The following is a 27787-nucleotide window of genomic DNA, read 5'->3' as shown; positions in this document are numbered from 1 at the left end:
CAGTTTTTTTTTCTTGCCGCGGGTCAACCACTTCCTCCGTCCCATCTACTGGTTTTGCTATGAGCACACAGTCCAGGCCACCGGTCAGTTTCATTTCTCTTTGTGCAACTCAGTCAATTCTGATGATGTAGTCCCAATTCCTCCTCTCCATTTTCAAGATCTCTGCTTGCTGTCCTTTCATGAGAACCTTCTTGTTCCCTTCCCGATCCTGTACACTGGAGCATTACAAGACAGACTTGTGATCAGCGGTGGCAGGACTAGCACAGCTCAGATTTTTCAGCCCCTGGATTAAAACAAGAATATTTCTATTCACTGACAGCAAACAGGGATCTAAGAAAAGGAAACACAAAAAGGTGGGTTTTACAGCGTAAATTTTGTAGTGCCAAAATTCTGACGAAAACCTGCCCGCGTCCTTTACATATCAATGGGAGGCGCCGCTGAGGATCGCGGAGTGGCGGCTTATAGCCGAGAAGGGACATGTCCGTTCTTGGCGCGGCCGCTGTTTCCCGGTCCTCAGTGCTGTCTCCCATTGAAATGAATGGTAGCCAGAAAGGATGCGGCCACTGAAAGGTTTTCGCTGAAAAAGCTGCTATATGAACAGACCCCTACACCGGATTTTTTCATTAAAAAGTCGCAAATCCTCCGGTTTGCGCCTCGTCATAAATGACCTGCCTCCTCCAGCAGCACAGTCCCCACCGGGACCGAGACACTGACAGCATACCTCACTGAGTACACCTGCTGTTCCCATAGGCGGCAGCAGAGGGGTGTGAGGTCTGGTACCTGAAAGATGACCAGCAGAATTTTGAATACGGCTCTGGAGGTGACAGAGGTATAGAATGTAACAAAAATGATTTTCATAATGATTCAACATTCCTTACAGTCAAAGGACCTGAAATTAAACACAAAGGGGCTCCTGATAGTGACTCAGAACGGGGGGTGGATATGACTTTCCATATACCCCACTAGTAGTCATGGCACAGCTGCAGCCGACCGATGCAAGCCAATGAGATTAGCCGGCAGCCTGCACGGAGGAAGTTCACACGTCCCTGCTTATGATGCGTCCTCCTCCTTCGTACCCCACATAGAGTTCCATTAACCAGCAGCGACATCCTGTCCTCTCAGGGGCTGGGGGGCGGCGAGCAGAGCCGAGACCTGCGGACAGGAGAGCGACCATGGGGGTCCTGCAGCCCGTCCTGTGCGCGCTCCTCTTCTGGCTGCCCTGGGGTGAGGAGAGCGGCGACTGGTGTATGAGCAGACGAATCTGTACAGCCCTCTAATAGTCTATCTATTATCTATCTATCTATCTATTATCTATCTATCTATCTATTATCTATCTATCTATCTATCTATCTATCTATCTATTATCTATCTATCTATCTATTATCTATCTATCTATCTATCTATCTATTATCTATCTATCTATTATCTATCTATTATCTATCATCTATCTATCTATCTATTATCTATCTATCTATCTATCTATCTATCTATCTATCTATTATCTATTATCTATTATCTATCTATTATCTATCATCTATCTATCTATCTATCTATCTATCTATCTATCTATCTATCTATCTATCATCTATCTATCTATCTATTATCTATCTATCTATCTATCTATCTATCTATCTCATATCTATCTATTATCTATCTATCTATCTCATATCTATTATCTATCTATTATCTATCTATTATCTATCTATCTATCTATCTATCTATCTATCTATCTATCTATCTATCTATCTATCTCATATCTATCTATCTATCTCATATCTATCTATCTATCTATCTATCTATATATCTATCTATTATCTATCTATCTATCTATCATCTATCTATCTATCTATCTATCTATCTATCTATCTATCTATCTTCTATCTATTATCTATCTTTTATCTATCTATCTATTAATCTATCTATCTATCTATCTATCTATCAATATATTATCTATCTATCTATCTATCTATCTATCTATCTATCTATCTATCTATCTACAGCAGTGTTTCCCAACCAGTGTGCCTCCAAATGCTGTCCAGGCATGCTGGGAGTTGTAGTTTTGCAACAGCTGGAGGCACGCTGGTTGGGAAACACTGATCTACAGTATCTATCTGTCTCATATCAATTATCTATATTCAATCAATCAATCTATCTATCTACCATATATAAATCTACTATTTGTGGTCACATTAGACGCTCCATTATGATGGTGGCCCCGGGGCTAGCGGCGCAGGTTTAGGTGTGTGTGGAGGGTTGTTTTCGGCATGCCTTATCCATTCTGCTCCCAGGATAAGCAGCCACCAGAAGGTCTGTCCATTTTAATGTCCATCACATGTTACTTACTGATCTCCCGTCAGTGCGATCTGCTTATAGGGCCTCCTGTCCGTGACCAGATGTTGCCCGATCAGGGTTGCCAAACGTCCAGAAATTTCTGGACAATCTGTAAAAATAGGTGAATTTTTTCCTGCGTCCATGAAAAAAATAGATGTGTCCGTGATTTTTTTTAGGGCTGGTGGTACTTGTCTAGATTATTTTGGAGGTAATTATCATCATTTTACCGCTACCAGTATATGCTGGAGATGAGTCCTACTCCTTACCAGTACATTGAGCTATAGACACCGATTACTTATAATCTTTATCATTCATTATGGTTTTCCAAGGTGTCCGTAAAAATTTTGACATGAGTTGTCCAGAAAAACAAAAAAATCTGGTTGGTAACCCTGGTCCGGATACAATCCGCATTTATTGCAGATCGGATGTGGACTCTTTTGTTTGGGATGTCCGTTCTGCGGCCCTGCAGACAGAGCGCGTCCTATTGTTGTCCGTTTTGCATCAAGAATAGAACATTTCTACAGGAGTTAATAAAGAAATGGCGACATGGCCGGGATCCGTGTCCTGTGGATCCTCAACCTAACGGGGGGAGTCATTATAACTGCTGGGGCACTTCTTAGTTCTGGAACTAAACGAAGGGTGATACTGTCTGCTGAGCTAATGTATCTAAGCTTATCATGTGTGATACTGCCTGCTGTGCTGCTGTATCTAATCCTGTCATGTGTGATACTGTCTGCTGTGCTGGTGTATCTAATCCTGTCATGTGTGATACTGTCTGCTGAGCTGTGTATCTAATCCTGTCATGTGTGATACTGTCTGCTGAGCTGATGTATCTAAGCTTCTCCTGTGTGATACTGCTTGCTGTGCTGGTGTATCTAAGCTTATCATGTGTGATACTGTCTGCTGAGCTTCTGTATCTAATCCTCTCATGTGTGATACTGTCTGCTGAGCTGATGCATCTAAGCTTATCATGTGTGATACCGTCTGCTGAGCTGCTGTATCTAATCCTCTCATGTGTGATACTGTCTGCGGAGCTGCTGTATCAAAGCCTATCATGTGTGATACTGGATGCTGTGCTGTGTATCTAATCCTATCATGTGTGATACTGTCTGCTGAGCTTCTGTATCTAAGCCTTACACGTGTGATACTGCCTGCTGTGCTGGTGTATCTAAGCTTATGTGTGATACTGCCTGCTGAGCTGGTGAATCTAAGCCTATCATGTGTGATACTGTCTGCTGAGCTGATGTATCTAAGCTTCTCCTGTGTGATACTGCTTGCTCTGCTGGTGTATCTAAGCTTATCATGTGTGATACTGTCTGCTGAGCTGATGCATCTAATCCTATCATGTGTGATACTGTCTGCTGAGCTGCTGTATCTAAGCCTATCATGTGTGATTCTGTCTGCTGAGCTGATGTTTCTAAGCTTATCATGTGTGATACTGTCTGCTGTATCTAATCCTCTCATGTGTGATACTGTCTGCTGAGAAGCTGTATCTTTATCCTATCATGTGTGATACTGTCTGCTGAGCTGATGTATCTAAGCCTTACACGTGTGATACTGCCTGCTGTGCTGGTGTATCTAAGCTTATGTGTGATACTGCCTGCTGAGCTGGTGAATCTAAGCCTATCATGTGTGATACTGTCTGCTGAGCTGGTGTATCTAAGCCTATCATGTGTGATACTGTCTACTGATCTGCTGTATCTAATCCTATCATGTGTGATTCTGTCTGCTGAGCTGATGTTTCTAAGCTTATCATGTGTGATACTGTCTGCTGAGCTGCTGTATCTAAGCCTATCATGTGTGATACTGTCTGCTGAGCTGATGTATCTAAGCTTCTCCTGTGTGATACTGCTTGCTGTGCTGGTGTATCTAAGCTTATCATGTGTGATACTGCCTGCTGAACTGATGTATCTAAGCCTTACACGTGTGATACTATCTGCTGAGCTGATGCATCTAATCCTCTCATGTGTGATACTGTCTGCTGTGCTGGTGTATCTAATCTTATCATGTGTGATACTGTCTGCTGAGCTGCTGTATCTAAGCCTATCATGTGTGATACTTTCTGCTGAGCTGTGTATCTAAGCCTTACACGTGTGATACTGCCTGCTATGCTGGTGTATCTAAGCTCATGTGTGATACTGTCTGCTGAGCTGCTGTATCTAAGCCTATCATGTGTGATACTGTCTGCTGAGCTGGTGTATCTAAGCCTATCATGTGTGATACTGCCTGCTATGCTGGTGTATCTAAGCTTATCATGTGTGATACTGTCTGCTGTGCTGGTGTATCTAAGCCTCTCATGTGTGATACTGTCTGCTGTGCTGGTGTATCTAATCTTATTATGTGTGATACTGTCTGCTGAGCTGCTGTATCTAAGCCTATCATGTGTGATACTGTCTGCTGAGCTGCTGTATCTAAGCCTATCATGTGTGATACTGTCTGCTGAGCTGGTGTATCTAAGCTTATCATGTGTGATACTGTCTGCTGAGCTGATGCATCTAAGCCTATCATGTGTGATACTGTCTGTTGAGCTGATGTATCTAAGCCTATCATGTGTGATTCTGTCTGCTGAGCTGATGTTTCTAAGCTTATCATGTGTGATACTGTCTGCTGTATCTAATCCTCTCATGTGTGATACTGTCTGCTGAGAAGCTGTATCTTTATCCTATCATGTGTGATACTGTCTGCTGAGCTGATGTATCTAAGCCTTACACGTGTGATACTGCCTGCTGTGCTGGTGTATCTAAGCTTATGTGTGATACTGCCTGCTGAGCTGGTGAATCTAAGCCTATCATGTGTGATACTGTCTGCTGAGCTGGTGTATCTAAGCCTCACACCTGTGATACTGCCTGCTGTCCTGGTGTATCTAATCTTATGTGTGGTACTGCCTGCTGTGCTGGTGTATCTAAGCTTATCATGTGTGATACTTTCTGCTGTGTTGGTGTATCTAAGCCTCTCATGTGTGATACTGCCTGCTGTGCTGGTGTATCTAAGCTTATTATGTGTGATACTTTCTGCTGTGCTGGTGTATCTAAGCTTATCATGTGTGATACTGTCTGCTGGGCTGATGTATCTAAGCGTCTCATGTATGATGCTGTCTGCTGAGCTGACGTATCTAAGCTTATTATGTGTGATACTTTCTGCTGTGCTGGAGTATCTAAGCTTATCATGTGTGATACTGTCTGCTGGGCTGATGTATCTAAGCTTATCATGTGTGATACTTTCTGCTGAGCTGGTGTATCTAAGCCTCTCATGTGTGATACTTTCTGCTGAGCTGGTGTATCTAAGCCTCTCATGTGTGATACTGTCTGCTGAGCTGATGTATCTAAGCCTCTCATCTGTGATACTGTCTATTGAAGTTTACTAACACCAAAACAAATCAAAATACCCCCCACTAATAAATCACTGTCAGATATTAAATAATAATAACTTTATTAGTTTGCATCAAAATGGTGAAAATATAAAGGCCTGTTTCACACGGGCGTCGCGGATTTGCTCCAGATTCGTCGCATGTGCTTTGCGGGAAACCCGCGCGAGTGCTCAAGCAAATTCAGTCAGTTTTGACTGCGATTGCGTTGCATTGTTCAGTTTTTCTCGTGCGGGTGCAATGCGTTTTGCACGCGCGTGATAAAAAAATGAATGTGGTCCCCAGACCCGAACCCAGACTTCTTCACTGGACCACAAAGTCACAATCTCAGGTCCCCTTTGCTCAGGGGGTACGGATGAATCAGCTGACTAGAGTGCGACACTTTGAGCCTAGAATATTGAACCTTTTCGCAAAATTCTAATTTTAAGCTGCATTAATGCAATTCCTTTTAATTTGCATTACTGAAAAAAAATGGACTTTTGCACGATATTCAAATTCTTCGAGTTTGACCTGTATGTGGGGAAGCACATATACACGCTCAGACCATGTGAAATATATACATGATTAAATAAATCAATATATGCAGACTTCATAATGAATTTGTGTGCCGAAAAATAAATAAATAAGTAAAATGTAAATTATACATATAAAAAAATACAAATTGATAAATATAAATATATATAGAAATATATACAATTCATAATAAGTGTATCAAATTAGAATATGAGCAAGTTAATCATGAAAAGAGATGAAATAATATCAATTAAATGTATATATAAAATACTAGACTAGCATATGTGTATAAGGCTACTTTCACACTGGCGGCAGGACGGATCCGACAGGCTGTTCACCATGTCGGATCCGTCCTTCCGCTATTTCGCCGGACCGCCGCTCCGTCCTCATTGACTATAAAACCAACACAAACACAATGTGGACCGGATGTAAAAAAAAAAAAAAGAGAGAAGTATCTATTGAAGTTTGTCACGTTTGGTATCTAATGCCTCATACACACTAACTTTTTTTCTGTTTCCGTGCATTTTTTTTGTGGCCTGTACGTGGATACATAAAAAACTTAATTTACACCGTGTCCATTCAGTGTCCATATGTCCGCATGGCCGTTCTGCAAAAAAAAAAAAATAGGTGTCCTAAAATCTAAACGAGATGGGCCGCAAAATGTGGAATGCACACGGCCAGTATCCACAATTCGCGGACCACAGTCGTGTGCATGAGCCCTCAGTCCTACAAACACTCGTTCCTGATAGTCTGCCCGTGTAAAGCTGCCACAGATCACCCACGTGAGATGCTCGTTCATTGGGTGAGATGATTGCTGGTGCGGACACCTCAATCATCGTTTCTGGGCAGCATATTGTGCCGTGTGAACTGCGATCTGCGGCTGCAGGAGGACGAGCGACCGCAGCAGCCATGGCTCGTCCTCATACTGTGGAGGGGATCGCTGTAGGTGACTGCTGCTCTTCTCTCCACTGACGGGCAGGGACTATCACCAGTTCTACACACTTCCTTTGGGGGTAAAACCACAAGCTTCCTGTAAGTGGGGGGCTGCCGGTGAGGAGGTTTTATACTTTTGGTTGCTGTACTCGTTACTAGTCAGTGTTACTGGACGACTCCCAGGAACATAATATATGTGATATATGTCATCCTGTTATATTATATTATATCCTTCATTTATAACATCCCTCCTGCACAGTGCACCCCTCATCTGATGCATCTAAGCATATCTGAGGCCCCGTATCTAAGCCTACCACTATATGTGTGATACTGTCTGCTGAGCTGTGTATCTAATCCTATTCTGTGTGATACTGTCTGCTGAGCTGTGTATCTAATCCTATTCTGTGTGATACCGTCTGCTGAGCTGTGTATCTAATCCTATTCTGTGTGATACTGTCTGCTGAGCTGTGTATCTAATCCTATTCTGTGTGATACAGTCTGCTGAGCTGTGTATCTAATCCTATTCTGTGTGATACAGTCTGCTGAGCTGTGTATCTAATCCTGTCCTGTGTGATACTGTCTGCTGAACTGTGTATCTAATCCTATTCTGTGTGATACTGTCTGCTGAGCTGTGTATCTAATCCTATTCTGTGTGATACTGTCTGCTGAGCTGTGTATCTAATCCTACCATGTGTGATGCTGTCTGCTAAGCTGTGTATCTAAGCCTATCATGCGTGATACTATTGTCTGAGCAGTGTATCTAAGCCTATCATGCGTGATACTGTTTGGTGAACCAATGTATACTAGCCTATTGTGTCTTTCTCCTGAGCTGCTGTATCTAAGCCTACTACTGCATTTGCTGAGCCATGTACTTAAGCCAGTCATAAATTATACGATCTGCTGAGCAATTACCTAAGCCTATCGTGTGTGAAACTGTTTCCTGAGCTGCATACCTAAGCCTACTGTGTGTGATACTGTTTTATGAGCTGCGTATCTAAGCCTACTGTGTGTGATACTGTTTTCTGAGCTGCGTATCTAAGCCTACTGTGTGTAATACTGTTTTCTGACCTGCATATCTAAGCCTATTATGTGTGATACTGTCTGGTGAACCAATGTGTAGTAGCCTATCATGTGTGATACTGTCTCCTGAGCTGCTGTATCTAAGCCAATATAGTGTGATACGGTCTGCAGAGCTGCTGTATCTAAGCCTGTCATCTGTGATACTGTTTTATGAGTTGCTGTATCAAGGCCTCACATGTGTGATACTGCCTGGCAGTGTCTGCTGAGCGGTGTGGCTTAGCCAGTTATGTATGAAACAGACCCGTGAGTTGCTGCATCTAAGCCTCACATGTGTGATACTGTCTCTTGTGTTGTTGTATCTAAGTCTTTTATGTATGACACTTTTTGCTAAGCTGCTGTGAGCCTGTCATCTGTGATACTGTCTCATGAGCTTCTGTATCCAAGCCTTACATGTATGATTCTGTGTCATAAGCTGCTGTATCTAAGCTTCTCCTGTGATACTGCCTCCTGTGCTGTTGTATCTAATCCTTTCATGGGTGACACTGTCTGCCGAGCTGCTGTATTTAACCAATGTTATCTATGGTACTATTTAATGTGGTGCTGTATCTAAGCCTCACATGTGGTACAGTCTCTAAGACTAATGTATCTAAGCCTATCATGTACAGCACTGTCTCCTGAGCTACTGTATCTAAGCCTCTTCTCTGATACCTTCTCTTTTGCTACCGTATCTAAGCCTTTAATGGGTGACACTGCTGAGCTGCTGTATCTGAGCTATATCATCTGTGATACTCTCTCATTTGCTGCTGCATCTAAGCCTCCAGTGTGGTCCTATCTGTAGAACTAGTGTATCTAAGCCCATCATGTATAATGCTGCCTCCTGAACTGCTGTATCTAAGGTGATCATGTGTGATACTGTTGTGGCAGAGTACGGCGTGCAGTTAACCTTTACCTTTTTTTTGGGGGGGGGGGGGGGAAAGCAGGTTACCACAACTATGTCAGCAGTGATTCCTATGCTTCCTAGAAGCGTTCCTAGTAGTGTCGAGCAAATCCGCAAAGTGTTCTTCGATCCAAATTTAATGGAAAATTCGATTTGCCGCGAAGCTGAATTTCCTCGTGCTTCGTGGTAGCAGATCGATTTCCCCTGAATGGCGGTAAAAAATAAAGAAAAATCATACTTACCTCAATTATTTGATCACGATCTTGATTGAAGATCTTGCACAAAATGCCGCACACGGTGAAGTCATCACGGGCCGCCCTAGAGCTTCATGCAAGATGTCGGTGGCTTGCTCGTCGCGATCAAATGGATGAGGATAAGTAAGACGTTTTAAAATTTTCGATTAGCTATGAACGCGGCATCTGAGGGGTGCAATGATGGGGGGGGGGGGGGGGGGGCGCAATCGCTGCTCCCTGTCATTGCCCCCACAGCTTCCAAAGAAATGTGCTTCGTGACGAAGTAACAATTTTACAATACTTCGCTCATCACTAGTTCCTTAGGATGTTTTTTTTTTTTTTTGCATTTGAGCCCTTTAGTCCCCGAATTGAGCGGGCGCAACGGGTGTGAACCGCACCGTGTTCCTCAATTCTGCGGCTCTATAAATCATGAAGCACTGAACCTCGATGAAATGATGACTTCTGTCCAGATTTATTTATTACCAGTGACGGAACATTTCCTGTGCAGTGACATTCAGGGCTGAGCGCTGGGTACTGCTGTGTGGGCCGCCAAACACAAGCCTGTGACTAATACCGAAACTCAGTATTGTGACAACAGACCCAGTGAGTACGGTGCAAGAGAATGTGAAGAGTTTGCTGCTGTACAGACACATGCCCCTAATTTATGAGGGTATAAGTTCTGTCACATTGAGGGGGGTCCCCATTTATGGGCAGCATGTTGTAGAGCAAGAGGAGACGAGTAGATTGATATATAGCACTGTGGGAAAATATTCTGTAAAACTTGCAATTTGCTGATTTAAAATCTCTGCAGACTCTGATCTCATGAGTCCAGGAGGCGGTCCTACCAAGTGACTGACAGTCCTGTATAAGAATGGAGGATGAGTTTGCCATCGGGACTCTTCATTTAAATGGATAAATAACAATTTATACAGAATATTTTCCCAGAAACCTATATATCAATCTACTCAGCTTGTTCTGCTCGAAAATATAAAAAGGGTTGCAGATGTGGTAACTGTAACGGGGCCCCAACCTTTAAAGGGCCCATAGTCCATCCAGATGCATAAAAAACTGAATTATAAGAAACTGGTGAAAGTATTCCTCTTAAATACTGTAATAATGCATGTAGTCATCAGATAACAGGGGATGTCATCAGGGGTTAGGTTAGTGGTTTCCAGCAGCAGACAGGGCACGCCGAAAGTAGTTTTGCAATAGTCTCTGTGTAATGTGATAAGTTTAATACTTGGTGCTAGAATCACAAAATCATTCACAAATACAGTATAGGTATATAGACTATATGTACATAGCCTTGGACATAGTCATTGCAAACGGAATAAAAACCTCCATTCTTTACACTGCATGCTGATTTTAGAGAACTTAGAAATTGTGTATAAGCTTTTTTTATTTTTTATTATGATTTTCACGATACCAACATTTTTATTCGATTTCGATACCATAAAAAAGTATTGCGATACTCGATACCATTCGATACCACACATTTTATTTATTTTTTTACAAATCATGCGCTCCCCCCCCCTGTTTTCTGTTCATCGCATAGGAGATATTTTTAATAGTTCAGACTTTTTAGGACCTGGTGATACCTACCTTATTTTTTATTGTTTCTAAAAAATTTATACGTAAAATTTGGAGCGGGGTGATTTAAAATTTGTATTTCCGTATTTTTTTTTTTTACTTATTTTTTTATAACTATTAGCCCCCTTAGGGGGCTAGAACCTGGAATCTATTAATCCCTTGTCCTATTCACCCTAATACAGATCTATTAGTGTGAATAGGATTTTACACTGTCCCTGCTGCCCTGTGCTTTGTGCACACGGCAGCAGGGAGCTTACCATGGCAGCCAAGGCTTCAGTAGCGTCCTGGCTGCCATGGTAACCGATCGGAGTCCAGCCATTTCACTGCTGGGGCTCCGATTGGATGCTTTCACTGCCATCAATGATTATAATACTGGGATGGGGGAGGCCACTGCTCCACCAGTGCATGTGATTAAACCTTAAAGGGGTTCTCCGGGAATTAAGAAAATTAAAATACTTAAATATTATTTTATTATAAATATATTCCCAAATACCTTTTATTATTTATATAGGTTCATCAGGTGAAAAAAAAGGGCGGCTGTAGTATCAGTACACACAAAACCTGCCCTAATCACACAGGAGGACAAGAAACTTCGGAACACTGAGCTAAAGAGCTGCCTCATCCTCTCTTCTCTGCTTGTCAGGGATTATGATTCTGAATACAGCTGATAAGAACTTTAGCTGAATCTCTGGGGAATTTAGTACAGAGAGGGAGGAGGACAGGACAGACTGTGGCTGTGGTAATAGAGACTGTATACAAATGCCGCTGCTTATTAGCCACACTCCACAATCCTCTGATGTCTCCTTATCATCTCCATTGCCACAGAGATTCACCTGTATTCAAGATCATAATCCCTGACAAGTAGAGCAGAGAGGAGGATGAGGCAGCTCTTTAGCTCAGTGTTCTAAAGGTAACTTGTCCTCCTGTGTTATTAGGACAGGTTCTGTGTGTACTAATAGGACGGCAGCCATTTTATTTCTCCTAATGACAGCCATTATAACTTATGAAAAGTATTTGGGAATATATTTATAATGAAGTAATATTTAAATATTTTCAATTTCTCAATTCCCAGAGAACCCCTTTAAATACAAATGTACGCTGCATACCTGCCACCAGGCCTCTATGACAGAGCGCTGCGATCCCCGTCAATTAATTGATGCGGTTCAGCGGATCGTTGTGCCCTGTTAGAGAGGCCTGGTGCTGGGTATGTGATACCAACGGTACCCGCAGCGTACATTTGTATTTAAGGATTAATCATATGTATTGGTGGCACAGTGGCCTCCCATCTCAGTATTATAATTATGTTAATTATCTTCAATGGTGGCAGCGGCAGCTTCACAGCCCCTCCCCTCTCTTTTCATTGGTGGCAGTGGCAGCCGTGTCACAGTGGGGAGGAAGGGACTGTCTCCTTCTCCACTGTGCTGCTGAGGAGAACATGGTGCGCGCTGAGAGCACAGCCTAGTTTCGGAAAATAACCAAATTTCGGTATCGGTATCGATCCGGGTACAAAAGTATGGATTGGGTATTGGTCATTCAATACCTGGTGCAACCCTATTTTAAATAGTGTAATTTACAAAAAAGCATTATGGCACTCATAAGTATGTACAGTCTTGATTTCAACTTGAGAAGCCTAACCTTTATTCATTTTTTTTTATCTTTCAGCACTTTCAGCAACACCTGCCGAACAAGGTAAATGACCTTCTGCAGGTGGTACGGAAAATACAAGATAAAGATGTCATCATTTATAATTAAGTGTAACTTGTCGCTTTGTACAGGCAGTCCTATCTCCTGTGAGCAGGGGGAGCTGAGCAGATGGATACCTAGGGAGTCTAGTGGGTGGATCATGCTGAGATTAGGAGTCTAGTGGGCGGACTTATCACAGGACCGCCCACCGGATTTCTAAGCCATGAATGAACAGATGTTTAAATGAATGAAAGACCACTATTTGTATCACTCTGCTCAGCTCTTCCTGCTCTATAATATTCTGCGTACAGTTCAGACATCATTTTAGTTCCCCTTTAAGTCACTAATTAAAACATTTATATCTACATTTTCCTATATGTCTACTCATATAAGGCAGAGGTGCACTGGCTTGAGTAACACCCGCTGTCTGTGCCCACTGGCAGGCATGATCGCTCACTTCTTTCTCTGGTGGTCTCTGCCCACCACTTTTTCTGGTGGGCACAACTGTTGGAGTAATGTTCAGCCTGTCCACTCTATATTGAGGAGGATGCCTTGCTCTCACCTGAAGTCCACTCTGGTCATAGGGCATGCTCTTTCTGGCTCCTAAAGGCCCAGCATGTATCCTAATCTGTCCCAGTCAATGTCAAGCTTTGCCAGGGTACATAAGCAAGGGTGCCTGAGCAATAGGTTTTCCAGCTTGCTAGTCCCTGCAAAGGTGTGATGTTATTCCATTTTCATTCCCTTTACTGGAACTGCCTGGTTATCAGCTTTGACCCTTAGCTGCCTGACCTCTCCCTGTTCCTCATGTTGCCCCTGTACTGCCTGCCCCAACCTTTGGACTGTTTACTAGATTAAATTATCTCTGCCTGACCTGACCTCGGTTTGTCCACTGACTACAATTTTGTCTTTTCGCTTGGTGCTCCTTTCCGGTGTCTCTTGACCCACCCTGAGTCCAGAAAGGGTGAAGACACCAGGGAACCCACTTAGATAACACCCATAGAAGTATCCCCAGGCTAAATATGTTCAGTGGCACAGTGGGTCCACACCCATTGTGTACCACCTTCGCTACAATTGAATGCTCACATCCACAAACATCCACCATAGGGCTGGTTTAGAACACCTCCCATACACTTTAGATGGTCGTTTGCTTACGCTGAAATTGGTGGGTTCAATCTACATCCAACAAATGTATTTGGCCATTTTTGCACATTAGATAATCACTAGTAATGATCGAGCATGCTCAGTCGAACTGCTATGCAGTCAATAAACGCGCGGGTAAGTACTGCCCTCACTGTAATGCCGTAGCCATGTTGGCATTGCAGTGATTGGCTGTCCGGAACGCTTTGTCGGGTGCTATATAGCTCGGCTCATTCTTAGTCATGGAGAGCTGTGCTGAGGAAGGGACAGACAGTGTAGGGAGTGATTTAAGAATATTTTTACCACCAAAACTTTTCAGAGACCCAAAAGTCCTTTTAAGGAGTATTGTGTGTGGCAGCAGAAATCTATATTTTTAGCGCAACCTGCACTAAATTGCTAAAACTTTACAGACCCAAAAGTCCTTCTAAGAACTATTGTTTGTGGCAGCAATATCTATTTTAGCGCATCCTGAGCTAAATAGTGTACAATAGTTAGTCTTCTGCAGACAGCGACATTAGTTGCGCCACATCTCCAGTGTAAAGTGCGAGAATCCCCCCAAAAATCTGTGACATCTAGTGTCCTTTTTCCGTAGACGATGTCTGCTACGGACAGTGACATTAGTTGCGCCACATCTCCAGTGTAACATGTGCGCATCCAAAACATATTTGTGACATACAGTGTCTTTTTTCCTTAGACAGTGTCCGCTGCGGACAGTGACATTAGTTGTGCCACATCTCCTGTGTAAAGTGTGCGCATCCCAAAAATATCTGTGACCTCCAGTGTACTTTGTCAATAAACGGTGTCCACTTCTGACATTACCAGGGCCACATCTGCAGTGTAACGCGTGCGCTTCAAAAAATCATCTGTGACATACAGTGTACTTTTTTGTGTAGACGCTGCGGACAGTGAAATTACCAGTGGTACCTCTCCTGTATAACGTTTCCTCATCCCAAATACCTATGACATTCCCTGTAATTTTTCATTACCTGTTGGTGACAGCAATGACATTACCTGCAGGATATCTCCTGTGTGGTTTCCACATCCCAAATACCTTTTTACATTTTTTGTGTGCATAAACTTCCAAATCCTATGCTACTGTACATGTGACTGACTTTCAATCATATATAACAATTATTATGAAGAAGGTGAGCAGTAAGGGACGTGGCAGTGGCCGTGATGCTGATGGTGCACGCAGAGGCTGTGGCCCTGGGTGCAGTGAAACTGTGCCTGCTGCCTGAGCACAAGAAAAACCATCATCCACGATACCTAGATTCATGTCCCAGTTTGTAGGGTGGCGCAGGACACCACTCTTGAAGTCAGACCAGTGCGACCAGGTGGTCGGTTGGATTCCAGCACCACCCTGTCTTCCACCAAGTCCAGTCTCAGTAGCCAAGAGTCTGCTCAATCCAATCCTCACCCTGATCCTCCTTCCTCCCACCATGGGGAGTCTGGGAAAACAAGTGATCCCACACTCGAATATTCCGAGGACCTCTTTTCATCGCCATTCATTGATTTGGCCCTCTCGCCAAGCACGCTTGAAGAGGGACAGATCTTGTGCCCTGATTCCCAAACTCTTGTGCATCCACAATCACAAGAAGATGATGGTGGGGAACGGCAATTACTGTTTAATGAGGTGGATGATGATGAGACACATTTGCCAATAACTCAACGACAATTACTATCTCAAGAGGTTGATGAAGAGGATGAGACACAGTTGTCAATCACTGAGGTAGTGGTTAGGTCAACAAGTCAGGAGGATGAGCAGAGTAAGTAAGTGGAAGAGGAGGTGGTGGACTATGAAGTCACTGACCCAACCTGGGAAGGTGGAAAGCTGAGCGAGGACAGCAGTACAGAGGGGGAGGGATCTGCTGCACTGCAACAGACTGGAATAGGCAGTGTGGTGGCAAAAGGGAGAAGTCGGGCCACACCAAACAGGCATCGCAACTGTTCCACGGAGCATCCCCTTGCAGAAATCTTCCTTGCCAATTGGTAGGTGTTCAGCAGTCTGGCGCTTTTTTGAGGAAAGTGCAGACGGCAAAAGAATTGAAATTTGAAACCTGTGCCATACAAAAATGAGCAGGGACGTGAACTCTAGCAACCTCACCACCACCAGCATGATCCGCCACATAGCATCAAAGCACTGTAATAGGTGAGCTGAACGTATGGGTCCACAATCTGTGTCTGCGGGTCACACCACTGCCTCCTCTTCCCCTGTATTAAGTGCTGGCTAATCCAATGTCCAAGACGCCTCCTGCCCTGCACCTTTGCAAGCACCATCAGCCACCACATCCACTTTCGTGTCCCAGCGCAGCGTACAACTGTCCTTACCCCAGGCATTTGAACGCAAGCACAAATTCCCAGTCACCCACCCACAGGCCATAGCACTAAATGCGCAGCTTTCCAAATTACTGGCCCTGTAATTGTTGCCATTTAGGCTTGTGGACACTGAGGCCTTCCGCAGCCTGATGTCGGCGGCCGTCCCACGTTACGCAGTCCCCAGCCGCCACTATTTTTCAAGGTGTGCCATGCCCGCCTTACACCAACATGTGTCCCGTAACATCACACGTGCCCTGACCAATGCAGTTACTGGGAAGGTCCACTTAATCACAGACACATGGACAAGTGCATTCAGCCAGGGACGCTACATTTCCCTGACGGCACACTGGGTGAATGTTGTTGAGGCTGGGAGCGAGTTGTACCCTGGAATGGGACTGGTGCTACCGACACCAAGGATTGCGGGACCTACATTGATCAGGGTTTCAAACAACACCTATGTTAGTGGCTCCAACCCCCACTTCTCCTCATCCGCCGCCTCCTCCACTTCCACCTCTGAATTATCCATGTGCAGCACCAGTCAGCCATCAGTCAGTAGCTGGAAGCAGTGTAGCACTGCAGTGGGGAAGCGGCATAAGGCCGTGCTGAGGCTGATATGCTTAGGGGAGAAACAGCACACTGCTGCAGAGCTGTGGAAGGGGATAAGACTAAGTTGTGGTTCTCGCCACTCAACATAGAACCAGGCATGGTTGTGTCTGATAATGGCCGCAACTTGGTGGCGGCTTTGGAGCTCGGCAAGCTCATAGACATCCCATGCCTAGCCCACGTCTTCAACTTAATGGTTCAGCGGTTTCTCAAAACCTAGCCCAATTTTCATGAGCTACCGGTGAAGGTGCGCCCCGTGTGTGTGCCCATTTCCGCAAGTCATCAACAGCTACCGCAGGTCTGGCAACGCTGCAGAAGCGCTTGTAATTGCCAGCTCCCCGGCTGTTGTGCGACGTGAGCACGTGCTGGAACTCCACGTTCCACATGTTGGCCAGGCTTTGTGAGTAGCAGAGGGCAGTAGTGGAATACCAGCTGCTACATGGTCGTCGGCTTTCCAGTCAGCTTCCGCTATTCACAAGCGAGGAGTGGGCATGGATGTCTGACCTCTGTGAGGTTTTAATAAACTTTGAGGAATCAACAGAGATGGTGAGTGGTGATAAGGCTATTATCAGCGTAACCATCCCACTTCTGTGTCTACTCAAACGCTCGCTGCTCACAACTAAGGACAAAAGCCTTTCCAGTCAGATTCTGTTCTTCACAAGCGAGGAGTGGGCAAGGATGTCTGACCTCTGAGGTTTTACGCAACTTTGAGGAATCAACACAGATGGTGAGTGGCGATACCATCCCACTTCTGGGTCTACTGAAACGCTCGCTGCTCACAATGAAGGCGGACGCTTTGCATGTGGAAGAGGTGGAAATGGGGGAAGACATTACAAAGGGTGATAGCCAGACCACCCTTAGTTCATCTTCTCAGCGCGAATTGAAAGATGAAGAGGAGAAGGAGGAGCAGGAGATGGTGGCCTCCGCTACAGAGGGTAGTAACCATGGAAGTTTAATTCCATCTGTTCAGCGTGGGTGAGCAGAGGAGGAGGAAGAGGATGAGGAGATTGAGAGTCATCCTGATGACGACAGCAAAGTCTTACCTGTTGGTACTCTGGCACACATGGCTGACTTCATGTTAGGCTGCCTTTCCAGTGACCCGCACATTATACGTATTTTAGACAACACGGATTACTGGTTGTTCACCCTTCTCGACCCCTGCTACAAAGAGAACTTCTCATCTCTCATTACTCTGGTGGAGAGGACGAGCAAAACTGTGCAATACCAGAAGATCCAGAAGAAAAATAGCTCAAAAAATTTCCATGTGACTACGCTGGCGGCAGAGTGCGCCAACCGAGGAGGGGAGACAAGGGGAACACACAGCAGTTCCAACAGAAGCAGGGCAACACTCTCCAAGGCCTGGGACAGTTTCATGACACCTCGCCAGCACCCTCACCCTGATGAGCGGCCTAGTGTCACAAGGAGGGAAAATTTTTGGAATATGCTAAAGGAGTACGTAGCAGACCGTGTCAGCGTCCTCAATTATCCCTCAGTGCCTTACAACTACTGGGTGTCCAAGCTGGACACGTGGCACAAACTGGCTACGCCTTGGAGGTGTTGGCCTGCCCATCCGCCAGCGTTTTGTCTGAGTGGGTATTTAGTGCTGCTGGTGGCATAATAACATAAGCGCATACGCCTGTCAATTGAAAATGCTGACAGGTTGACTCTTATAAAAATGAGCAAGGCCTGGATTGCCCCTGACTTCTCGACTCCACGAGAGGAAATCTGATGAACATAAAGGCACTTTAAATGTGTTGTTTATAATGTACTGGATACACTGTATTCCCATGCACCCCTTCCACCACAAACAAGGGTATATGGTTGAATCTTCTTTTTCTCATCCTCTTCCTACTCTTCCATCATATCAACATGCTTATTCGTCACATATAATGCCCAAAAATCTTTAAAAGGGCCAGCTCACCAGCAGGCCCTCGCATATAATGTTTTACAGGGTCAGCTCACCAGCAGGGCCACACCTAAAGTCTTTTACAGGGTGAGCTCACCAGCAGACCCACACCTAAAATCTTTTACAGAATCAGCTCCCCAGCAGGCCCTCGCATATAATGTTTTACAGGGTTAGCTCACTAACAGGCCCTCGCATATAATGTTTTACAGGGTCAGCTCACCAGCAGGCCCACACCTAAAATTATTTACAGTGTCAGCTGACCAGCAGGCCCTCACATATAATGTTTTACAGGGTCAGCTCACCAGCATTTTAGAGGGTTAGCTCACAAGCAGGCCCTCACATACAAGTCCAGTCACACTATCCAAGAGTCTGGTCAACACAATTCTCACCGCCCCCGGGGTCGCGTAACTAGTTATCAAGGAGGAGTCTCGTTCGTTATCGGAATTAACCAGACAAATCGCTCCACAAACTAAGAGCGTCCATACTCCCCCGGAACCCAAAGACTTTGTTTTCCCGAAAGCTGGTTGGCGGGTCATGGGAATAACGCCGCCGGATCGCCCGTCGCCATCGTTTATGGTCGGAACTACGATGGTATCTGATCGTCTTCAAACCTCCGAATTTCATTTTTGATTAATGAAAACATTCTTGGCAAATGGTTTCGCTTTGGTTTGTCTTGCGCCGGTCAATACGGTGCAATACGGATGCCCCCGGCCGCCCCTCTTAATCATGGCCCCAGTTCCAAAAACCAACAAAATAGAACCGGAGTCCTATTTCATTATTCCTAGCTGAAGTATTCAGGTGACCCGGCCTGCTTTGAACACTGTAAATTTTTTTCAATGGTTAGCTAAGCAGTAGGTACTCTCCCATAATTTTTTAAATGGTCAGTTCAGCAGCAGTCCCTCAACCAAAATGTTTTAGAGGGTCAGCTCAGCAGCAGGCCCTTGCATATAATTTTTAAGAGGGTTAGGTCACCTGCAGGCCCTCCCATATAATGTTTTACAGGGTCAGCTCACCAGCAGGCCCTCACCTACAATCCTTTACAGGGTCAGCTCACCAGCAGGCCCTCACCTACAATCTTTTAGAGGGTCAGCTCACCTACAGGCCCTCACCTAATTATACCTAATAGTTAATTTGCGCACATGCTGCCTTGCTTGGAAGTGGTAGCCGTTGCTGTTTCTCAGGCTCGCTCTCCGGAATCAAATCCTGATTCCACATTACCCGTGGTCACTGTGGTTGGCGCTGAAAATAACATTGAAAGTTGATATGACAGACATCTGAATGGATCCTCGCCGTTACAGGGACGTGCAATCGGGCCTAGGGTATCTAGAGTCACCAAACTGGCAGCCGGCCCTCGCCCATAATGTTTTAGATGGTCAGATCAGCAGACCCTTGATCCAAATGTTTTTAAGGGTCTCCAGCAGGCCATCAATAATAATTTTTCAAGGGTGTGTATGATGCCCTCATTTATGTGTAACAAAGGGTGTATTGTAGTGTAGGTTCCTTGTAATTTTTGGCAGCCTTTTCCCTTAGTGCATAGGCTTTATGAGTGTGGGAGTCCCACTACCTGAACAATTGTGCCACAATGTGAATGAGGCCCTCCTTTATGTGATATACAGGTTGTATCAGATGCCTCTTTCTTGCAATTTTCGGCAGCACTTGCACTTTATATACAAGTAAATATACAGGAAAGAATGTTTCCTAACAAATTTTCCTCTGAAATCGATTTTATCTTTGGTTTTGTGCGTCTTATTGTCAGTCTGTAAAAGTGGCGTACTACTAGGACAACATCGTTCCCAGCCACGACCTGGGAGTCCAAGATGCATCCAGACATCCTCCCCATGCTGTTTCCATCAATTTCTGACCTTTCCCTATGAACCAGGCACCCTCCCCTCTTCAGAACAAGCCACAATCTGAGAGATAGGCTGGTGAGGAGTTGTTTTATTGAGAGAAAAACAAGCATGTGGTTGTGGAGTTGGACCCCAAAAGGGAATCGTAGATGTGAGCATTGCCCGTACTGTAGGTTTAACCCCCAATGGGATGTTTTATCCTTTGGGGGGTTACAGCATAAAGTCAATTCTCTAATCACATGCAAAAGCAAGTTCGTAGTCTATCTCATGCAATGTAATTGCGTCTGCTTTTACATAGGAAAAGCTATTAGATGCTTGTGTGACAGGTGTAAGGAACATGTGGATTCCATAGTGTCAGGAAAAGGGTGCCCTAGACTTATAGAACATGTAAGGTCAATACATAATGGAGATACAGTCCTTATCAAAAGTTTAAGACCACTGGAAAAATTGCAAAAAATCATATTTTACATTGTTGGATCTTAACAAGGTTCCAAGTAGAGCGTCAACATGCAACAAGAAGAAATAGGAGTGAGACAAAACATTTTTTAAGCATTCAATTAATTGAAAATAACGATTAAACTGAAACATGCTGTTTTTCAGCTGATCAAAATTTTAGGACCAGATGCCTTTAAAAGGCCAAATCTGTGCAAAGATGTGGATTCATTGTCATTTTCTGTCAGGTAGTCACACGTGATGGCAAAGGCAAAAAAACTCTCCCTTTTTGAACGTGGTCGGGTTGTTGAACTGCATAAGCAGGGTCTCTCACAGCACGCCATCGCTGCTGAGGTGGGACGCAGTAAGACAGTCATTTGGAATTTCTTAAATGATCTTGAGGGTTATGGAACAAAAAAGTCAAGTGGAAGACCCAAAAAAATTTCATCAGCACTGAGCCGGAGGATCCAATTGGCTGTCCGTAAAGACACTGGATGATCCTCGACCCAAATTAAGGCCCTTACTGGTGCTGATTGCAGCCCCATAACCATCAGACGGCATCTGAGACTGAAGGGCTTCAAAAACAAAAAACGTCTTCAAAGACCTCGTCTTCTTGAACGCCACAGAACTGCTCGTTTGGACTTTGCAAGAATGCACCAAACATGGGACATTCAAAGGTGGCAGAAAGTTTTATTCTCTGATGAGGATTTTTTTTTACCTTGATGGTCCTGATGGTTTCCAACGTTACTGGCATGACAAGCAGATCCCACCTGAGATGTTTTCTACGCGCCACAGTGGAGGGGGCGCCATAATGGTCTGGGGTGCTTTTTCCTTCAGTGGAACAATGGAGCTTCAAAAAAGTGTGGTCCTAAACTTTTGATCAGCTGAAAAACAGCCGGTTTCAGTTTATTCGTTGTTTTCATGAAATTGAATGCTCAAAAAATGTTTTGTCTCACTCCCATTTCTTCTTGTTGCATGTTAAACCTCAACTTAGAACCTTGTTAAGATCCAGCCATGCTACATATGGGGTTTTTGCCATTTTTCAAGTGGTCTTGAACTTTTGATCAGGACTGTAGTAAGGCATTGAGCTTTGCAGGTATTGAAATTGTCCAAAATCCCACACAAGTAGGTGATAGACACCGTTTTCTACTGAGAAAAGAAGCTAGCTGGATTATATGCTCAGGAGCAATGGGCCCTCTAGGCCTGAATGATAAAAATGATATGAACGTGGTTTTGCAAACACTGTAATTGTTATGCTTTTGTTTGTTGTTTTATATTTAGTTTTGTGCTTGTCTTGTAATTAGCATTGATTATAGAGATCCGACTCACCTATGGCGGTTTTTGTTAACACCGCCTAGATGACCCAGCGTATAAGAGGTGACGCATTTTCGTCATCACGTTAGTGGCCTGAGTAAGCGCTGCGGCGCGAAACGGCCGTCACCACAAATGTTTGCCTGCAGTATGTGGTCCACCCAATGCCTGTGACAATTTTATCCGTGGAATAAAGAATACTACTTCTCATCATTGGCGAGTGCAGCCCGATTTTTCTACGTATTTATTCACAGTGCCTGGTTTAATGCTCTGGTTCTCCCATTGACTCCTATTGTACTCGGGTTCTCGGTAGTAAACACCCGAGCATCCCCGATGTGTTCGGCCTGAGCCCCCGAGCACCTGAGCACTATGCTGCTCAATCAACACTAGCTGGTGGTATTATAACAGATAAGCGTATCCGTCTGTCAACTGAAAATGCTGACAGGTTGACTCTTATAAAAATGAACAAGGCCTGGGTTGACCATGACTTCATGACTCCACCAGAGGAAAGCAGATGAACATAAAGGCACTTTAAATGTGTTGTTTATAATGTACTGAATACACTGTATTCCCATGGACCCCTTCCACCACAAACAAGGGTATATGGTTGAATCTTTCTTTTCTCCTCCTCCTTCTCCTCCTCCATCATATCAACATGCTTATTTGTCACATATAATGCCCTCGCATATATGCCCTTAGCGTATAATGTTTTACAGGTCAGCTCAGCTGTTCGGCCAGAGCACCCGAGCATTTTGGTGCTCGATCAACATTAATAATCACCACTAAGAGATAAAAGGTTACAAAAGATGCATATATAGGATCAATATCCTTTAGGCTTGTGTTGATGTCTACTACAGGACTTAACATAAGGAGATATACTTTACCTGAGGGTCGGCTCTACTCATCATCCTCATCATCTCTTTTTATCTTACAGACCCGGCTTGTGGAGACTGTTACCGGATTGATACCCCAACCCTGGTCGGGATCGTCATCGGAGACATTGTACTAACAGTTATCATAATCTTGGTTGTTTATTATTTTACCAAGCAGAGCTTCCAAAACCGGAAAAAAGATGGTGAGAGAGATTTTTGGGAATTTTTTATCTCACTTATGTACTGCTTCCCTTTGGACTAATCTTAGGACCCTTGCAGACGAGCGTTCCTCCCGCAGCGAATCCACAATGCAGCTCTGGCCTCACCTTCCAGTGTTGCCGGGAGCCATAAGTTGAATTTCTGTTATGGCGGGGTTTAGTTTTTTTTTGGAGGTGTGGTCCTAAACATTTGATCAGCTGAAAAACAGCATAATGCTGCCAGTGTTTTCCAATACTTTCCAGAACTGTAAGGGTTACATAGCATCATAAAGCAATATAATGCTATGAGAATTCAGTCAGTGCTGGGAGGTCAGACCGGGTGATGCGATGCAGACTCGCTGCGGGAGGAACGCTCGTCTGCAAGAGGCCTTACCATTGGGGGTCTTAATATTCAGGATTTGCCTGGTTTGGAAGACGCCAAGCATGGCCATATTGGGCAACACCCTTGAACTGATATCCTGATCAATACCACTGACTAATGTTGGCTTTAGGTGTCTTACTATAGGATTAGATTCCAGCGGTTTCTGTTATTACATGGTTCTGTACTGTTCTATCTTTCAGAAGACAAGAAAGTCTATATGAACATGCCGATGAACAGATAGAAAGTTCTTCACCTCCAAGACCTATCCTGACACCATCATTATAAAAAACAAACAAAAAAAAACACCATCTCAAGTGTCCTCTATATAGTTGATATATTCTTCAGCATGTTGGAATGAGACACTTCAAATTCACCAAGATTGAAGAGAAGAAATCTCATTGCTAAGATTTCTGTCCATCTTAGAGAAGGGAACATTGAACAAATGTTGAACTCAGGAGTTTAGAACATATGGGTGCAGCCTTTGTCTCTGCTCATAAACCTCAACCAACCAATCATTGACTACATACCTAACGTGTTTGAGAATTCTATGTTTAAGGGAGTATTCACATAATGTATTTTGTGTGAATGCCCCCTTAACCAGAAAATTCTCCATCACGGTAGGTCCGTGTACTGTCCATACCACAAATTATAGAACACGTCCATTTCTTGTCCGTTTTGCAGACAAGAATATGCCGTTTTCAATAAGGCCTGCGGAAAACTTGGTACATAGATAGCATCCGTATTTTGCAGATAGGATACGATTGTGTGAATGCACCCTTACACCTGACTTAGTGATTATCTTTTCAAAAAGTTGTGAAATGTAATATATTTTTTTATTAATGCATTTTTTACTGATGTTTTCTATTTGTATTGAAAAAATATTTTTAGATTTTAATAGTACGGGTGTTTTCAGACGCAGTGATGCCCATGATGTTTATATTTCTGTACTATTTATGTCTTTATTTTTTTTCTAATGAAAAGGGGTTGGGGTGATTAAAATTTTTATATTTATATATATATATATATATATATATATATATATATATATACAGTATATTATTTTTGACTATTTTCTATTACTTTTTTTTATGTTTTTGTAGCCAGTCTAGGAGGCTACCATGTTGAGTTCTTTTTTTTTTTTCAATATTACCATACAGCAAATAGCAGCATAGTAATATGTGAATTGCTGATTTCTTATGTTGGCCAACATAGGAATTGCAGCTCTAATACGCTGGGTCTCTTCAGAGAGACCCAGCCTATTAGAGTAAATTACCAGTATCCCCAATCGCCAAACAGTTTTTCACTCTTTAGATGCCATGATCACACTTTATCACCGCATCTAAAGGATGTAATGACCACAACCAGAATTATTGCCGGTCACGGTCATTAGCCGCGGGCCTCTGTTGTTTGAAACAGCAGAGACCCACCAGCCATGGTGCCGGCTGCACGCTCGAGAGGGTGCCATGATTAAACATACATGTATAGCGCTGGTAGTGAAAGGGTTAAAATAAATGGGGACGTGTGCTGTCCGTGGAAAATGTGGACAGCACACATCAGTAAAAAACGAATATGTGAATGAGGCCTTAGATGAGAAAAATTAATCATCTTCTAATTTCTAGGTCCAAAATTCAGTGCTGATTATTTCATTTAATATTTTTATAGTGGCAGCAGGGTAATTTTTTGCTAAGTGGCCGCTCACATACTGTATAGTACTGTATATACATATGTCATCTGGAAATCTGCAATAGTCTTGATTCCAGGAGGATTTTTTTTTGCATTTTTGTTTTTCCTCCCTGCCTTCCCAGAGCCATGACTTTCTTATTTTACCATTCACATAGCCATATGATTGTCTTTTGCAGGAAAACTTGTACTTTTTAATAGCCCCCACTTAATATTTGCATATAATGTAATGGGAAGCTGCAAAAACAATTCCAAATGAGGTGGAATTGGAAATTGCAATTCGGCCACAGTTTTATGGATTTTGTTTCTATGGTGTTCCCTGTATGGTAAAACTTACCCATGACCTTCAATCTCCAGGTCAGTACGATTATGGCAATTCCACATTTAGTATTTCTTGTGTTTTAATACTGAAAAATAAAATAAAAATTTGAAAACAAATTTTTTTTTTTTTCATTCTGACCTTCATAACTTTTTTATTACTACTTTTTTGATGTGTGTGACTTTTTGATCCTATTCAATTATATTTTTGTAAGTCAAGTGATGAAATAATGGCTAATCAGCCATTTTGATTTTATTTCCTGTGTTTTTCCAGTTTTTTTCCTGTTACCTTATTCCCCATATGGGATAAATATTTTTATACTTTAACAGTTCAGCCATTTTGGGACAGGTCAATGTCTACGATCTTTATGTTTTTGTATTCATTTTTATTTTAATTCTGTGGAAAGGGGGGGGGGAGGAGGGATTTACATTTTTATAATTTTTTAAAATATTTGTAAAATTTTTTGGGGGGAGTCTAGGATATGTGGTCTTCAAATTGCTTTTAGCTTACTTTGTAGATCAGTAGAACTACAATTTAAGCCAGGTTTGCTGTTAGCCTATGCAGGCCTCCATAGGAACTGCAGATGTAATATGCTGGGTCTCTTCAGTGAGAACCAACGCATCAGAACAAGGGAACGATCCTCCCATTGCTGCATATGGGAGCCGTTCCCGGCCTGTAAGCAAGCATTTTCAGGTTTTCAGCATTTAGCTGCTGGGGTAACATTTGACCATGGCATCTAAAGTGGTAAATGTCTGCTATTGGCGTTATTGCCAAATGCAGACATTAGCGCCAAGCCTATGCTGTTTTAAAAGGCAGAGACCGGGCAGCTAAGGCGCCAATTTTAAATTCACTCCTTCCGTCGTAAATGTACAACGCTGGAACTTGAGGGGTTAAAGGAGTTAACCAGCGCTTGGGTCTGAATACTTTTGTAATTGCATGCAATTAAAAAATTTGTATAGCCTCTGAGTTATTCAATAAAATGTATCTGTATAGCGCCACCTGCTGTTTTTCTTTTTCTTTTCTTATAGCTTTGTCCGGCTCACTGAGAAGGCCGCACATGCTCAGTTTCACCCTTTAACTGCCTCCTGAGCTTTGATAGGCAGAGCATGGACACGCCCCCTTAGCTCCCCTGAGCTGAAGTAGGAAAGACATGCCCTATGTGCTGCTAGCTTGATATAGAGCAGGAGATGCTGAGCAGATTGGTGTATAGTTTAATGGGAAAAAAGTCTGTAAAACTTGTATTTCATTACTTTAATCAACTGTTCATTCTGGGTTTTAGAGTCCAGTGGGCGGAGCTGGCAGTTATTGACTGTATATATAGACGTAGCTGTCAATCATGCATCCACTGCGCTGCAAAGTCCAAATTGAGCTGAGAATCTAACACGTTGCCCACAGATTGAACTGCATGTTCAATGTTGTACATTTCCTTTACATTGAAACTCCAACTTTAATCATCATATTTTTAGGTCCAAGCTTCTGTGATAACATTTTCTTATCTTTATAATAGTCACCGCACCCTTTTTTTCAGATACAGAGCTCCTAGACAGAGGAAGAATTCTAGCTGCCTGCAATCGCCACTAGAGGGAGCTCAGGAGCACCTTGCCTAGTCTTTATGATTGAGCTCAATGTAGTAGCAGTATGCTCCTAAGCTCCCCCTAGTGGTGGGGAAAAGCAGCAAGAATTTCATTATTTACGTCCGTTGATCGTATCATACACAGTTACAATGTATCAATTGTGCCAGTTGGACGTGATCAGTGAATGTTTCCATTCACTACATGCAAGCAGAGATACTGAAGAGCTGAATAAGTGAAATATAGAATGCATTAGAAAGTCACAGACCTTTTCATTATACATTAATTAGGCACTATTCACAAGACGGACTGATGGTCCTTTTAATGTGGGATTTCCCCAAATTTTGTGTGGCCCCACAGATCCGATGTTGTGGTTTTTAGGTGTCATCGTGTTATATCCTCTAGTTATGTGCACACTGCTTTATTATTCGGCTATTATTGTATAGAAAAATAAAGATGTGATATGTTCAATATGAGACAATCATTTATGACCAGGGTTGTAACTACCATAGCGGCAGACCATGCGACTGCTATGGGGCCCAGGGCAAGAGGGGGCCCAGTCTTAGTTGGGATTATCTCCTCTTCTACTGGAGGTGAAAACTTGGTCAGG

At 43.4% G+C, this 27787-nt stretch overlaps 1 protein-coding gene across 2 annotated transcripts; it reads left to right on the top strand.

The window, feature by feature from the left end:
• Positions 1 to 1053: 1053 nt before the first annotated feature.
• On the top strand, positions 1054 to 27648 carry LOC122929110 (T-cell surface glycoprotein CD3 epsilon chain-like). Of its 2 annotated transcripts, none has more exons than XM_044282585.1 (4): positions 1054 to 1224; positions 12584 to 12610; positions 23091 to 23231; positions 23811 to 27648. In XM_044282585.1, exons 1-4 carry the CDS (start codon positions 1173 to 1175, stop codon positions 23846 to 23848), a joined length of 258 nt encoding a protein of 85 aa, XP_044138520.1. In that variant the 5' UTR covers positions 1054 to 1172; the 3' UTR covers positions 23849 to 27648. The 2 variants fall into 2 exon arrangements, with proteins under 2 accessions (XP_044138520.1, XP_044138519.1); XM_044282584.1 differs by having other exon boundaries at positions 1068 to 1224; positions 23808 to 27648.
• The last annotated feature ends 139 nt before the right edge of the window (positions 27649 to 27787 follow it).

This window comes from Bufo gargarizans, chromosome 2, assembly GCF_014858855.1.
Source record: "Bufo gargarizans isolate SCDJY-AF-19 chromosome 2, ASM1485885v1, whole genome shotgun sequence".
Classification (NCBI taxonomy): Eukaryota; Metazoa; Chordata; class Amphibia; order Anura; family Bufonidae; genus Bufo; species Bufo gargarizans.
The sequence above is the reverse complement of the archived record's forward strand: the minus strand, read 5'-3'. Positions and strand labels throughout refer to the sequence as shown.